We start from the raw sequence: 16,744 nt of genomic DNA on the forward strand, positions 1-16,744 counted from the left end.
GACACATCCTCCTCCCACAACCAAAGGGCAAAATCCCATTTTCTCTCAAAGCCCCAATTACATTATGCCTGCCCACTTGCAACTTCGTTTATATTTATCTCAAGTCCTGGGACTCGATCAGTTTAGCGTGAGATGTCCTTTTATTTGTTTCTTTTTTCTTTTCTTTTGCGTCTTGATTTTTATTAGTATTTTTTTTTTGTTGTCCACCGACTCTAGATCAATTCTGACCCAAAAAAAAAAAAAAAAAAAAGAAAAAAGAAAAAAACCCCTAAAGTAGATATTGGGAACATTGAGTTACGATTAAAAAAAAAAAAAACTTCAAGTCTAAAACAAGTCGTTCAACAGTTATATACAACAACTATCAAATTTACAATTTCTGTTTTTTGACAAGCTTTAGGTATATATTTAGACTTTTACGTAAGCTTTCATATTTATATTGTTCTTTTAAATTAATAGTTTATGAAATGGTTTTTATTACATATTTTATTTGTATAAAATATATAATTGTAGATACATTAGGACAACTGAATAAATTTATTCTAATTAATGTTTGACGTGACAAAAGAAATTGTAACTTACATTTATATGTTTTAAATAATAATCAAATTTTATTATATCGATTATTTATTTAGTTAGTTATATCTTTTAATATTTATAATCAATTTTTATTTTAATTTATTTTATAATCCTAACCCATCTAAATCAAAATCCTCACTCTACTACAGCTTGTTGAGGTTTCCCATATTCCTTTGTTCGGTAACAATAAATATATCCAAATTGAAATTGGACCAAAATTACCAAAAAAAAACTCCAATTTTTTCCTAAAAGTCGAATTTAAAATTTTTAAAAAAAATAAATAAAAAAAAAAAGCCTGATTTTTCTGGGTGATAAGATCCAGGGATGGCTGCACCACTCCCAGTGCCTTCCGGGTGAGCCTTGACCACCCCCGATGACGTTTGCAGGTGGCCATGGCCAACCCCAAATTCACCAGGGTTGGTCGTATCACCCCCGAAGCACCTACAGGGTCTTGCTCTGAGGGTGGTGTGACCACCCCCAAGTTCTACGGTGGGTGGTCGACCACCCTTAAGTGCTTTCCCATGTATCGTTAAGTTAAGATGCCTACGACTGAGGATAATCTATCGAGGTAAGTAAATGCGAACTAAACAATTAAATGCATTCCCATGCGATATGTTATAAGCCTAATGTTTCGAACAAATATTTATAACTGCATTGAAACAAATATTTTCTTATTAAATGATTTAAAATAATTGAACATATAATGTGGATCGTCAGGCACAGGTGGAGGGTTGTGTATATATGGGCTTAACACAATGGTCCAAAGATTTATGTTTATTGTTTGGCTTTGCATTCAATGGTTTTATAGACAAACAACACTAGTAGCATGGCCCACCTAGGGTTGAACCCAGCCAGGCTATATACGTGCTTCAAAACCTCGCCCAAAACATGTTGCAAATCTCTTTTACGAAACCACACGCATAGACGCAAAGTGTGATGTTCTTTTTAATGATTGAACATGACTATGAGTGTAGTCTCACAAAGTTTTTCCTCAACAACTAAAATATATATATATATATATATATATATATATAAAAGCAAAAATTAGAGAGAAAACTCTCCCTATGTCGTGCATCACTCTTGTGGGTAAGAGTTGTGAGTTTGTTTTCACGAAATCTCAAGTTATGTCTTTTTGCTTCTCAATTAAACCTCACTTTATAATACTGGGTTCTTGAGAGAAGTAGAAGACAAAGCCATAGAGGATTTCAATCAAGGGAGGAAAAAGACCTCCCCTTGCCCCTCTAGGAAAACCAGCCACGGGGAGAAAATATTCTCTCCATGCACCTAAGGTAAAACCCTAATCCACTCTAACATGCTTTCTTCTTGCACGGGCTTGGATTTTATCCTCAAGCCCAATGCTGATTTAACTCAGCTTAGGCATTTAGAATTAATTCTATTGAGCCCAAAGCTCATGTTCAAGCCTATAAGAATTAAATCTCTAAGCCCAATGTCTTTTTAATTCTTAAAGCCTATAGGAATTAAATCTTGAACTCATAGCTCTATTTAATTTCTTAAGCCCAATTCTCTACAATCACTCACTTACATTAAAAATCTCTTTGGCCCATGTATTATTAAATAAAATAAAAAATCCAAGTAAATAAATATATAACTGAAGTTTAATATAAATACTAGTCAATTTACATGGGCTCAAAGAGTGACCTAAAGAAACTTGCAAAAAAAAAAGGGACGTAAAGGACAAAAATGTTATTAGCTTGAATAGGCCTGTAACCATGTGTTTATTGACCATGTCACAAGACACTAATTAATCACAATTAATTTCACTAAATAATTGTGACAAGGGCCGGGGGGGGGGTCCTCCAAAATTTTTCCTTGATGTAGTGTAAAATTCATTGGATGTCATATATGGTTGCCCACCCTCAACTACGGATGAGGGGCAATCAACATCCACTCATCAAACATCAGGGCAAATGATTCAAGTAGGATGTCTGAACTTTGATTACCATCATAATGTTAGAAATCAAATCCGAAGAGCATCACAAAATAAATTGTATGTTACATTTATAACAATAATTAAATTTTGTTGAATTATTTTCTTATTTCATAGTTAAAGCTTTTTAATATTTGTAATCGGATTGTTTTTCAATTTTAGTTTCTTTTTCATAAAATAAAATAAAATAAATAAAATAAAAAACCTTGACCCCCTAAGCCAAAATTCTAGCTCCCATATATTAGTCCAAGGAGCCAAGATCGATTAATGACCGAAAGAGGGAAAAACACTAAAATACTCGCATTGAAGCCAAATTCGGATACTGATGCTTAATTGATTATACCCTTTATTTCATTTTCGACCATACATCAAAATCTAAACAAGCATCAAGAACTAGCTGAGCTAAAGAGATCAGAGTTAACTGGGAAAGGAAGAAAATAAAAAAACCACACGGTGCTACAGTGCTAGAAAACTATGTTACAGTACTAGCAAGCAAGATTGTTGCCAGGATCAACACCAAGTTGGTTACAATATTCAGTGTAATAGTCAATGCGTTTTTGAACTATGGCAGGGTTTCTACCATCACATTCGAGGTCACCATAATTAACAGCTTGAATTGTTTCCCCAAATCCTTGGTCTATGATTGGGGAACAGAGTTCATCAAATACCACAAGGCTGTCTTGAATGAAATAATAGGGTCATTCGCAACAGTTTCAGGAGAGTTTAACCCATCGAAGCCAATGCTATTTCCTGCTGGTCTGTAATTAAAATTCCAAGATAGTTGAATTTGTCTACGTCCATAGTAACCTTTTTCCGGATTGCAAGGATATTCTGTGTTTGTCTGATCACAGTAGTCCCGGTAGGAACCATCTATTTCCTCTATATAGCAAAAGTCTGCACATACAAGAAAAATAAACTTCTTGCTTCAATTCATAATTTTTCTTTTTCTTCTTATATATATATATATATATATATATATATATATATATATATATATATAATCGATGGAATTTATATATGTTAACAATTGAGCTATTCGATCTCTCAAAAGATGATATATATTGCTTTAATGGATCAAATGACCTGAAAAATATAATAAATTATTAAAGATATTATTGAAAGCCATTAAGAATTATGCAACCAAGTTTGTTTCTTGAGAGCATCTTCAATAGAGTAGGTAAAATGTCAATATTAGCTAACCCTTTTCACCTTCGATCAGCATATTAGCTAGAGGTGAGATAAATACATCTCCTGCTATTTACTGTGGTACAATGTCCAAATAAAAATTAATTTTTCACCATCATTCTTTCTTTCAAATGAAAATATGAGAAATATAATATAATTATAAAAGAATTAGAAATAATATTTAAAACTAAGTAGAGAATATAATAGAAAATATGTTGGAGTGTGTATTGAAAAAGTAGTAGTTAATTAATATAGAGAGTTGCAGTTTTTTATTAAGTATCTTAGCTACTATTGCCGGAGATGCTAATAGAGAATGAGAGGATACCCAACAGAAGATATTATTAATTTATAGAATAATAAAAATGGCTTAAAATATCAGTTTTTAGGCATGTGCATGCAGTATGAACATGAGCATTCTAGAGGTTAGAGAGAGAGAAGGATCAAGATTAATTTACATCCACTCTCATGTGTAACATTGCCAAAGAAAGCTGCAATCTCGCGCTTAGAATCATCAACAGAACCAACCCTACCAAATTCATTAAATGAATTGATAGCTTCAAGAAAAGCTACTCGTGTGAAAAAGTTCTTTCCCACACAACTTGCATCGGCCTCATCAAGTATCCCGTAAGAATTTTGGTGTCACAATATCAGCCACTAAAACATCATTAGTCGAATGGGAATCGTAACAAGGGCCATCCTGACATCCTGTACCACAATAGTCATTGTTAGTGCCACAACAACCCCATTGGCTGCAACATTCATCTGTGGCACAACCGCAATTCTGAGCCTCTATGTATCATGGCAACGCCCCAGCTATAATTCCAACCAAAACAAGAGATAGTATATTCTTTTTCATGTTAGAAGCTACGGCCATTTTTGGAGAGAGTGTGAGCAAAAGAATGGAGGACAAACTGGGTGATGAGGAAAAATGAAGAGAGAAAATTGGATATTATAGTGGGAGTTAAGGTGGGATCATTTGACTTCGAATCTGAATATAATGTTTTCTAGAAGCCGTGTAAGAGTACTAACAATAGTTTAGTCATTTTTTACTTTTATCTAAAATTGATAAGCAAAACACTAAAAATATCCTATACATTGGATTATGCATCTCAAATGCAAAATACATTTTTGTTACATTTGTGAACAGTACACCGCTACATGTAGCGGACACTATTTACATATTTATCTCATTAGTATACTATTTCTCTCTCTACATTTCTCTTTTTTCAAAATTTTCTCCTACTATTTCTCTTCCACATCTTACTTTTCCCAAAATTTTCTTACTATTTCCCTCTTCACATCTTTTTTTCCCAAAAGTTGAAAAATAGGATATTTAGGAAAAATACAGTCCTTATAAAAAAAATTTAAAAAAAAATTAAATTTTAATAATATAGATAATGAGATGTATGGTGTCTTTTAAAACTTATTAGCTAAACTAGATATAGTGAGTTTTAATTAGTCATTTTGCATAAAAATATACGTAATAAATGAATGCTCTAAGAGCATTCACAATGGAGGAGCCAAATAGTACTTTTATCTAAAATGGCTAATCAAATTTGTAAAAAAAACCCCCACATTGGATTAACAAAAAAAAAAAATACAAAATGGATATTTTATTGGGTTAGCCAAAAAAAAAAAAATGTTACATGTTGCGACACTATTCACAGGAGCCATTTTATTCCTCTCTAGTCTCTCCACATACATCTCTCTTTTTCCCAAATTTTTTCCTACTATTTCTCTTCCGTATCTCTCTTTTCTTAAAATTTTCTTATACTATTCATCTCTCCGCCTCTCTTTTTTTCAAAAAGATGAAAAGTATGATCTTTAAGAAAAATCCAATCCTTATAAAAAAAAAAATTAATAATAATAATAATAATATGGATAAAAATATAACTAAGTGGATGTAAAAAATTTTTAAAAATTCATTAACTAAATTAGATAAAATAAATTTTAAAAAGCTATTTTACATCAAAATTTGACTACATTATTGTGAGTGCTACAAGGTGTGTGTATGCGAGTGGACTTTTTAAATAATGACACTGGGTTTTTTCTGAAATCAAATTCCCACGCGGAGAAGAAAGTTTCTGGGTGGAACACTAACTACCTAAGTGGTATATGATACGGCACAGTTTTGAAAGTGATGGGTGTTTCTTTTTTCTTTTTCTTTTTTTAATTCGAAGCTAGCCATCCACTTGACCTTTTTTAAAAACCATTTTATCTTAGCTTGTAAACTAATCGATTAAGAGCTCTTCTTTTTTTCTTTTCTTTTTTTTTTCTTTTTTTAATTTTTTAGTCTACTAGTCTATTGACCTAGCTCAAGGGGTTTTTAAGCTAGTCACTCAATAAAAATGACCAAAAAAAAAAAAATGCGGGATTCTAGAAATAGCAATGCCAAAGCACTTTATGGAATAGATTACTTCGTTTCAAGTAAAATGAATAGTATATATTTCATAGTTATGATTTAAAATTAGGGAAAATTATACTTTATCCTTCTAAAGTCGGCAACGATTTTCAATTCGAATTCCAAAGTTTTAATTTTTGCAATCTACTCCCACAACGTTTTAATTTTTTCAATTCAGCCATTCGGTCAGTCAAAGCCGTTTTGACTGATAAAACAGTAATCACGTGCAGTGCACGTGATCACTTATGGCCTTTTCGTACCCAAAATACCACCATCCCTTCTAAACGCACGCACGCTTGTCAATGAAGAGAAAAAGCTTCATCATCGGCAATGGGTTCCAATGGCCACTGTGAAACATCCCCATTCCTCCCTTCTTGCTTATCCACTGTTCTATAAAACAAAACAGAGGCCAATAATATGATTTGTATCTCAAGTGAAATCTAGTATAATAGAATTTTACAATGAAATCTCAATGCCCATAAGATCAATTTGTTCTTAATAGGGTTCCAAAGAAGAGAGGTCTAGGTGTTTGCGAAGGGATGTGAGGTTCTTGCCCTGTGTTTCAGTTGCACGAGTCTTCCTCGAGCTTGAAGAAGATGCTGAGCTCCACGTTGTCAGAGAGCTTCAAGAACACCGTGTTCGTCATTGTTTTGATTGATTATTATCGGGTTTCACTCTGGATTCGGGTAGATTTAGCGAAATGGGTATGGCTCTCTCGTGAATTTGTGAGATGGGTATGGATTGCTTTTCTCAATTGTGAATTTTGAGAGAAGTATGAGTTGGGTTTTGCAGTGTCCTTTTCCTTTTCCTTTCAACATTTTCTAGGGAAACAAACAGAGCATTGAAGCAAACAAATCTTATTTCTTGTGAATGAGAAACGAAATCAATGCCAAAAAGCGTCAGTTGAAAGTAACTTCCAACTAATCATGAATAACCAAGAATCCAGAAAATCGAAAAAAATAAAAAGATGAATCCCTTTTGCTTTTCCTTCTTACATTTTCTCGCGAAACAAATAGAGCATCTACAGATGCTGCTAAAGGCAAAGGGAGAAGAAACAGGGATGGGGTTATTTTGCGTACGAAAAGGCCATAAGTGATCACGTGCACCGCACGTGATCACTGTTCCGTCTGTCAAAACAGCTCTGACTGACGGAATGGCTGAATTGAAAAAAAATTAAAACTTTGTGAGGGTGGATTGCAAAAATTGAAACTTTGAAGTTTGAATTGAAAATTGCTGCCAACTTTAGGGGGGTAAAGTGTAATTTTCCCATAAAATTAATAATTGAGTTATAATTGAGTTAAACAAATGATGGGGTGTATGGATGAGTAGTTATATAATGAGGATTAGAGTAATCTTAGAATACTCTCAAATGTGTTGTGGCTTTTAAAATCCTTATTAATTTGAGATCGTCATTGTTGAATTTTAATCTATTAGTAATTTTAAAAACTACATCACATCTGGGAGGGTTCTATGATGACTCTAGTTCTCCTTATATATCATTACTCTGTATGGAGACTAGTGGTTCAAAAGAACAAGGGATCGTATTTATTCAAAAACGTAGATGCCCTAGGAAAGGACAGGCACACCTCCCATTTACTTCTCTCCTTCTCGCCTCTCATTTTCAATTCAAACTCACCTATCTCATAAGAATTTGATCCAATAGTTCAAAACGAGTTCCACCAGTTAAACTCAGTCTCATTCACTAAGTAATTATAATTATTACATGATATTCATCACTACCATAAAGTAGATCTAAGTTATATTTTAATACACAAAATTATCTCAAATCATGAAGTCCATAACTTTACCTCCAGGCAGTAATTACCACGAGTGGCCTGTAAGTCCTCAAGTGGTATAAGGTCGATGATCTCACGGCAAGTAGCTGCATCTATATTAAGATCTTCTTTACTCAAATCCTAGTACTAGCTTCTTTGTAAAACAAATTGTTCTACATGTGAAAAAGATTCGCAGCTTAATGAGTAGATCACGCATGAAACCCAGTTATATAGTGAATCCAATCGTTTAGAAACATAGCAGTAAATTTCTCAATATGAAAAGGCAGAAATTGATGCACAAGTATACCTACATAGTATATAATTATATTACAAGTAAAAATCGCCTTACTATGTCATTTCCAGGCCCTTTCCTCATCGCGGTAGGATTTGTGCGTCCATAAGGAAATATGGTACAACCCTAGTGCCCCAGGCCGAGTTACATATCCAACCACCTCTAGTTGATTGATCAAGTCTAACCCTAAGTGATCTTCTCAACTAGTGAGGCCACAAGGTGTGACCCCTACTTGTGGGCGGTTGGTGCCGGTCACAATAACCCTCGAATTCATGGTCGATATCACTCATCTCACAACTAGGACATAGGGTATAGTTTAGTGTAAACATGTCATGGATTTCTTTCACAAAAAGTTTCACATTGCTTACAAATGTGGCCATGTCATACAAACATATTATTATTTCATTTTCCATGCATGTAAAATAGTAAGTTGAGATTAATGCAGACATTTATTTCATAAATCATTGAACTGTACTAGAAATTCAGGCTCACAACATTGAATCATAAAACATTTCATGACAGTACAAGGATGCACATTTTATACCAACATAGGTATGCTAAAAAAATCATTGTTTAGAGTTTCACGTGAGTTTATTTAGCTTGGTTGTAAAAAATTCCTCAAATACACAGATTCTTTGTCTTTGATATATTCTATCATTAATAAGGTTTACTAAGTTGTGACCCTAACTCTAGTCCTTAAAACATCATTTTCTTCATTATGGCCAAATACTGCTCAATCACCACCCTAGCTAGAGCCAATTGATCAATGGGGACCAGTAAATCAGCTCCCAAGCATTGATTGATTAGTGAGTATAGTTAGCACAATACATAACAACATATCAATTTACGACGAACAATGATCAGTTGGTACATTCCTCAATGACTAAAAAAAAAAACCTACAAGCAAAACTTAGAGAGAAGATTCTCCCTAGGCCGTGCATCACACTAGTGGGGAAGAGTTGTGAGTTTTGTTTTCACAAAATCTCAAGTTATGTTTTATTGCTTCTCAATTAAACCTCTATTTATTTTTTAAATTGACGATAACTTTCATTGAGGAAAATCAAAATAGAGCAAATGCTCTAAGGGTACAATCAAGAACAAAGCATAAGAGCTCCATTGATACTATCCATGTAAAACCACCATCTCATGGTTTACAATTAAGTTGATGTTGGCAGGGATTACTCCTTCCCAAATCCTATCCTTCGCACAATTGAGAGCATCCTTTACAAGTGTATGTGCTGCGATATTTGCCTCTCTGCAGATATGTGAACATTGCCATCGAGAAAACGCAAGAAGCTCCACCCTTATATCCTCTATAAGCAGCCCCACTCTATTATTGTTGGGGGTTCTGGAATTCAGGGCATCACACACCACTTTTGCATCACCCTCCAGCCATACTTTATGAAATCCCTTCTCCTTGCAGAGTTTGATCCCATAGAAGCTAGCCATCGCTTCAGCCACTGCAGGTACTAACGTACCCCTCCTGTATAAGCATTGTGCTACCCTCACCTTCCCTTCGTGGTCTCGCACGACAATGCCCATTCCAAAACACCCTCTGGTAGTATCCAACGCCGCATCGCAATTGACTTTCACCCATCCCTCAAGGGGTTGTTTCCATACTTTGGTATCCTCTCTCTCTGTTTCATTAATTTGTAAACCATCCTGTTGGTGCACTGATGATAAGCCTTCTATGGCTACTATTGCTTCACGTACAATATCATCTGGATGGGAGAAAACTCCTTCATGGACGAGCTTGTTCCTTCGAAACCAATTTTTTCGAGCAATTGCCACAAAAAGTTTAAAATCTTCCTTATTGCACCCTAGGAAAAAATCTTCCGCTAGATGGAAAAAATCAGATTCCATGCAACCTTGCTTCTGAAAATTCTTTTTGCTAGCCCCCCACACATCCTTCGCAGAAGGGCATTCCCATAAAATGTCGAAAATGGTTTCAGCTTCCAGATTGCAGACTAGACACCAAGGCTCCTTAATAACTTTACGCTTAACCAGATTCTCTCTTGTAGGGAGAAGATTCTGGCATCCCTTCCATATAAAATTTTTCCATGCGTTTGGAACATTCATAGACCAAATTCCATTCCACACCTTGCTCTCTCTCTTACAATCCGAACTTTCAACCTTTGCTTGGTTTTCTACCTCCTTGGCTAGGTGGTATGCATTACATATAGAAAATTTTCCATTGGCCTTACCCCTCCATATTTGAACATCCGGCTGATTTGTTAAGCTAATTGGTATAGATTTGATTGCCTTTATCTCTTCTTCATTAAAAATCTGCTTTAGGAGGCTTATATTCCACCATTGTAAATCTTGCTCGATTAACTCACTTACCCTAGCCTCCTCGTTCAAAAACAGCCGTAGGAGATTGGATCTTGTATGTACTCGGGATTGGTAACCATTTGTCTCTCCAAATTTGAACATTATTCCCATTTCCAATTCGCCATATCAAACCTTCCTTCACAAGATTCCCCGAATTAATTATACTCCACCAAGCAAATGACGGCTTATTACCCAAATTCGCCTCAAGTACCGTACTACTCGGGTAATATTTTGCTTTTATAATCTGAGCCTCCCAAACTGTCCCTGTTCTCCCATAATCTCCAATATTGCTTTGCAAGCAAAGCTTTGTTGAAGCAATGAAGATCTCTAAACCCCATCCCTCCTTGTGCCTTTGGTGTTCCCAATCTTTTCCAACATATCCAATGAATTCGAGATTCATTTGATTGGTGTCCCCACCAAAACTTTTGCATTAGCGAATTGATTTCTAAATAAAGGGTTTTTGGAAGCAAAAATACGCTCATACTGTATATTGGAATGGCTTGTATGACCGCTTTAAGAAGAATTTCCTTGCCTGCCTGGGACAAAAATTTGATCTTCCAGTCTTGCAGCCTAGACCAAACCCGATCCTTTATACTATGGAAAGCGCTAATTCTTGATTTTCCCACTAGAGCCGGTAAACCCAAATATGTATCGTACCATTAGGAAGATGGGATGCCCGCCACTCTCAAGATTTGTTCTTGCATCTCCATGGGTGTATTCTGGCTAAAGAAAATTCCAGTTTTCTCCTTATTCAACCTTTGCCCTGACGCTTACTCATATGTATTTAAGATTCCTGATAACCGATTCCAATGATTCAAATCCGCCTTGCAAAATAAAAGGTTATCGTCTGCAAAGAACAAGTGATTAATTCGGGGTCCGTGTTTAGAGGTTGGGACACCCATTAGAACACCCTCATCATCTGCTCTTGTCAATTGAGAACTCAAGGCTTCGACACATAGGAGGAATAGGTAGGGGGAAATGGGATCCCCTTGCCTAATCCCCCGTGTAGGCCAAATTTTACCCACAGGATTGCCATTAACCAATACAGCATAGTTTGCAGTTCGGACACACATCATTATCAGCTTTACCCACTACCTTGCAAACCCCATCTTGCACATAACCGCCTCCAAAAAATTCCATTCCATCCTGTCGTAGGCTTTGCTCATATCTAGCTTAACAGCCATGTATCCCTTCTTTCTGTACATGCGTGCGTGCATTGTGTGGAGAGATTCATATGCCGCCAAAATGTTATCCGTAATTAATCTCATCGGTATGAATGCGCTTTGATTTGGAGAAATAATTTATAGCAAAAGAACTTTCAACCTATTTGCAAGCACTTCGGAAATAATTTTGTATAGGACATTACAAAGGCTTATAGGTCTATAATCAGAAACACAAGCAGCAATATTTTTCTTCGGTATAAGCGATATATAAGTGAAATTCAAATCTATATTAAGAATACCAGAATTAAAAGTAGTAAAGATCGCTTGGCAAACCTCATCTCCCACAATAGACCAATTCTCTTGGAAAAATCCAGCCAAATACCCATCCGGCCGTGGGGCCTTCAAGGGGGACATCTAGAAAACAACTTCCCGAATTTCGTTAGTCGTAAATGGCTAAGTGAGCTGCATGTTCATTTCTTAAGTAATTCAGCCTTCTACTCCTTTGAAGCAATGGCTCATATCTCCCATTGATTTCGAAGAGAACATCTTGCTAAAATATTTTATGAAGGCTTGTTGGATCTCCTCCTCCTTGTCCCACGAACAGCCCCCTGCATCTATAATCTTGTCTATCATATTTCTCCTTCTCCGTTGATTGGCACATGCATGGTAGTACTTTGTGTTCCTATCTCCATTCTTCAGCCACAATTCTTTTGATTTTTGCTGCCACCTTATATTTTCCTGCTCTAGCAACATATGGATGTCCTCATTAAGAAGGCCCACCTACTGCCCATCATAATCGTCCTCTTCCCCTTGTAACAAAACCAACTGTTCAGTTTTCTTCTTTATCTCCAATTCGGCTGATTTTAGTGTGTTGTTATTCTAGAGGGTCAACTCCTCCTTACAAGTCTTCAATCTTTGGAACAAGAGCTGCCACCTACTTCCTTGATAAGCCTTCACCCGCCATACCTCTCTAATAATGGCTTTGCACTCGCCTCATATTTAAAAGTACATCTAATTCGCCTCCTTCCATTTGCCCCATGCAAACTCCATATAATTGGAGCATGATCAGAGCTAAGGTTTGCTTCCACGGACACCGATACCTCCGGAAATTCTGTACGCCACTTAGCATTAGCCACTACTCTATCAAGCCGTTCTTGCATGAATTCCGCATCTTCCCTTCCATTATTCCATGTAAACTTTGGCCCCTTGGCTCCCAAATCTGCTAGGCCGCAAAATTCTAAAGTATTTCTAAAAGCTTCCATCAAACCTCTTGCGTGTACTGCCCCACCTTTTTTCTCATCAGCTTTAAGAATTTCATTAAAATCTCCAAAGCATATCCACAGTTCCGGTGATAAAGAAGCTAGATGTCGCAGTAATTCCCATGCCTCATGCCTCTTATGTGCTTGCGGATGGCTGTAAAAGCCTGTCATCTTCCATGGGACACCTCCGTGAATCGGCTTGATAGTGGCATTAATATGACGCCGGCTGAAATTCTGAATCTCCAGACCCACCTCCTCATTCCATAATAATGCAAGACCCCCACTCCTCCCAACACAGTCCACAACAAACATATTGCGAAACCCCGTCCGGGATTTTATTCTCTCCATATTTTTTTGGTTTTTTTTGGTTTCCATTAGGAAAATCACATTAGGCTTCTTGACCTTAATTATTTGGCATAGGTCTTTGATTGCCCGAGAGTTCCCAAGCCCTCGGCAGTTCCAACTAAGTGTTATCATTGCGGTGGGCGGGGCTGTTTAACAGCCACTGCCATACCCGATCCATGTGTTTCCTCTCCCATGTTCTTCAGAGACTCCCCTTGTGTCCTTCTCTTCTTCATCTCCCCAACAACCTCTTTCCCTCCTCTTTTCTGCTTTCCCCCTTGATGAACTAATTCTGTCTGTTGAGGATGAATCTATCCAGCTCTTGCCTTCCTTTTCCAAGTCAAACGTGGTGTTATTGCTTGAACGTAACCCTCTGCATGGGCTTCAGCTAAAACCTTCATGGGACTGTTTTTTTAAATTATGTTAGGCCCCCACTGCACACCAACCCATGTAAAAATCTGGTTCACTTCTAGGTCGTGAGGGCCCCTCCATTCCTTCTATTCCATTTTTTCCCACTACTATTGATTTTGGCGCAGACTGATGGGGTCCCTCACCATTCATACTCCTAAAGATTTCCTTTATAGTTTGATCCAGGTCAGCCGCTCCTGTGCCCTTCTGGCCGTTTTCACCACACCGAGTATCACTCCCCATATCTCCTAGAATCTCGCCCTCCTTTCCTTGACAGAACAAATCTGGAGACACAGCCGCTAGCTCAACATTTTCAACGGAAGTTGCATTTAATTGCGCATGATTCACGCTATCATTTTCCATTTCGGTCTCTTCCCTTACCCCCACCGGACTAGGGCTTGCCTCGCCGCAGCCACCACCAATGCTGGAGTTTGATAGAGTCCTATTTTATAGCTCCTCCTTCCGATACCCATCCTCCACTACATTATCTCTCCTGTTTGAGCTTTCCTCGTGCCGATTTTTCCACTTCCAGTCACCTCCTGAGGTCGGGTATTGACAGCCTTCTCTTTCATTTCTCGCCTCCCGTTCATAGTCCTTCCATCCACTTTGGGATGGAACCCTTAGCCAAGGGCTATACTCCAGCGCTGCCTCTTGCACCTGAGACCTGTTCCTCTTCTCACACCCCATTTTGCCATGTTGAATTGTACCACAGTGAAAACAGAAGTGGGGAATTCTTTCATATTGGAAAGGAACCCAAAATGAGTTGCCCAATAGTTTCAATCGCCTCCCACGTGGTAAGGGTTTGGTGATATCAATCTTAATCCCCACTCGCAAATACACACCCCACCCGAGACCTTCCTCATCCGTATCGACATCCTCCACCACCCCCATTGACGATCCAATTTGAGTACCCACAGCTTTGCTCATGCAAGCTAGCGGGAGTTTGAACATTCTCACCCAAAAAGCTGCATGTTTGAAATCAATATTGTTTGGCGCTGTGATACCATCAAATTCTTCCACCACGAAGAGATTTCCTTCAAAAACCCATGAGCACCCCTCCATTACCCTTTCCTTATCTCAAACATGTTCAAAATCCAACAGGAATATGTTGTCCCCCACTACTGTGAACGACAGATTTCCTAATGGACGCCAACTCCGTGTCAATTTTGGCCTGATAGTATTCTTGCTTACAATTCGATCCGTAATTAGCTTTCCAATACAACAAAAGTTTCCTCTTGCTACTACTCCCTCCACTGCTCCGGCATCAATCTCCAATTCTTCATTCTCCTCCACCGACAGGGATAGATTACCCCACAACCGTGTTAGATCTTCAGCCATTCCGATGGACAAATCCCGATTACACCAACACTCAGATTATTCCTTCACGTAGAGTTCCTTCACAGCCGTATGAAAATTCGACTTAAAGCAGATTTTACTTCTCACCTAGGATTTGGTTCCTAGAGAGAATTAATTAAACCTCTATTTATAATACTAGAATCTTGATAGAAGTAGGAGACAAAGCCACAGAGGATTTTGACCAAGGGAGGAAAAAGGCCTGCCTTTGGCCCTCTAGGAAAACCGGCCATGGGGAGAAAATACTCTCCCCATGCACCTAGGGAAAACCCTAATCCACTCTAACATGCTTTCTTCTTGCATAAGCTTTGGTTTTATCCTCAAACCCAATACTCATTTAAATCAACTTATAATAATTCTATTGAGCCCAAATCTTATGCTCAAGCCTATAAGAATTAAATCTTGACTCCATAGCTTTATTTAATTTTCTAAGCCCAATTCTCTACAATCAGTGACTTAGATTAAAAATCTCTTTGGCCCATATTTTATTAAAATAAAATAAAATAAAATAAAAACTCAAGCAAATAAGTATATAACTGAGCCTTAATATAAATATATACTAGTCAATTTACATCAACTCAAAGAGGGACCTAAAGTCACTTCCAAAAAAAAAAAGGACGTAAAGAAAAAAAAAATACTATGAACTCGAATAGGCATGTGACCATGTGTTTCTCGACCATGTCACACGACACTATTTAATCACAATTAATTCCACTAAGTAATTGTGATTGCACTCTAATAAGTATTTTTTTTATTTAATCAATTAATCATCGCAATGTACTTATTTAATATATATTACTCTTCTATAGAATCATTTCGTAGTTGAACCAAAGTTTATGGACTGTCACTTTGTTCACTACCTCTTTCCTTGAATAACTGATGTAAAATCATGGTATCCTTATGTACTTGTGAGAATTTATCTTACCCTATACATACATAAGTTTCGGTATACTCACTGAAACACTCAAACCCGAGCTTCAGGATAATATAATTATTATTTACCATTAAATCTAAATCAAGGGGAATATTCTTTATGGCTTTGTTCTTTAACAAATGATTTGGATTCATTCTTAAAACGAGTATTCCCATAATGCTTATTGCATACGATTATCCAATGTATTAAGATTTTTGTCCGCAAAAAATATCACTCCTTGATATATCAAAGTAACCTACATTTCACATTTGAGTTCACGAACTCCTTAGCATTTAGAGTAAGTGTTAAGTCATGTACATCATTCTTTATGACAGTATTTATAAACGAATAATGACTCACATGTGAATAGCTTTTTAGTCTAGATCAATGTTTCATTTCCGGTGCATTTGTAATATTTGTTAACACATGCATGTAGCAGTTCGAGTTAATTACGAGTTAATTAATTTAGAGACGTTGTGAGTAACACTCTGATTTAATTTATAGTTAATTAATTTCATAGGCTCCCTAGCTTTAAACATGAGCATTCTGTTTTTTTTTTTTTTTTTGACACATCCACACAAGAGGGATGAGGAGGGATTCGAATTAGTGACCTTCGCTGCATAAGGCGTAATCCTCAACCGATTAAGCTACCCCTTAGGAACTAAACATGAGCATTCTAATAAGAGCAAGTACAAAAAGAACAATCGTTGTGAAAAACAACAAAATCAGACTAACTCATTTATGACCCACTTGTCTAATTGTCTCCCAATTCATTAAAACTATCAACACATAAACACA

General features: G+C 36.8%; 1 protein-coding gene and 1 pseudogene across 1 annotated transcript; both read right to left on the reverse strand.

The window, feature by feature from the left end:
• Positions 1–3,009: 3,009 nt before the first annotated feature.
• Positions 3,010–4,565, reverse strand: LOC148587670 (endochitinase EP3-like; annotated as a pseudogene).
• An 8,059-nt stretch (positions 4,566–12,624) lies between these two features.
• LOC148587671 (uncharacterized) lies at positions 12,625–13,242 on the reverse strand. Its single transcript, XM_088512751.1, has one exon. The coding sequence runs from the start codon at positions 13,240–13,242 to the stop codon at positions 12,625–12,627; it is 618 nt and encodes a 205-aa protein (XP_088368877.1).
• Positions 13,243–16,744: the final 3,502 nt, after the last annotated feature.

Source organism: Corylus avellana, chromosome 2, assembly GCF_965113065.1.
Source record: "Corylus avellana chromosome 2, dhCorAvel1.hap1.2, whole genome shotgun sequence".
Taxonomy (NCBI): Eukaryota; Viridiplantae; Streptophyta; class Magnoliopsida; order Fagales; family Betulaceae; genus Corylus; species Corylus avellana.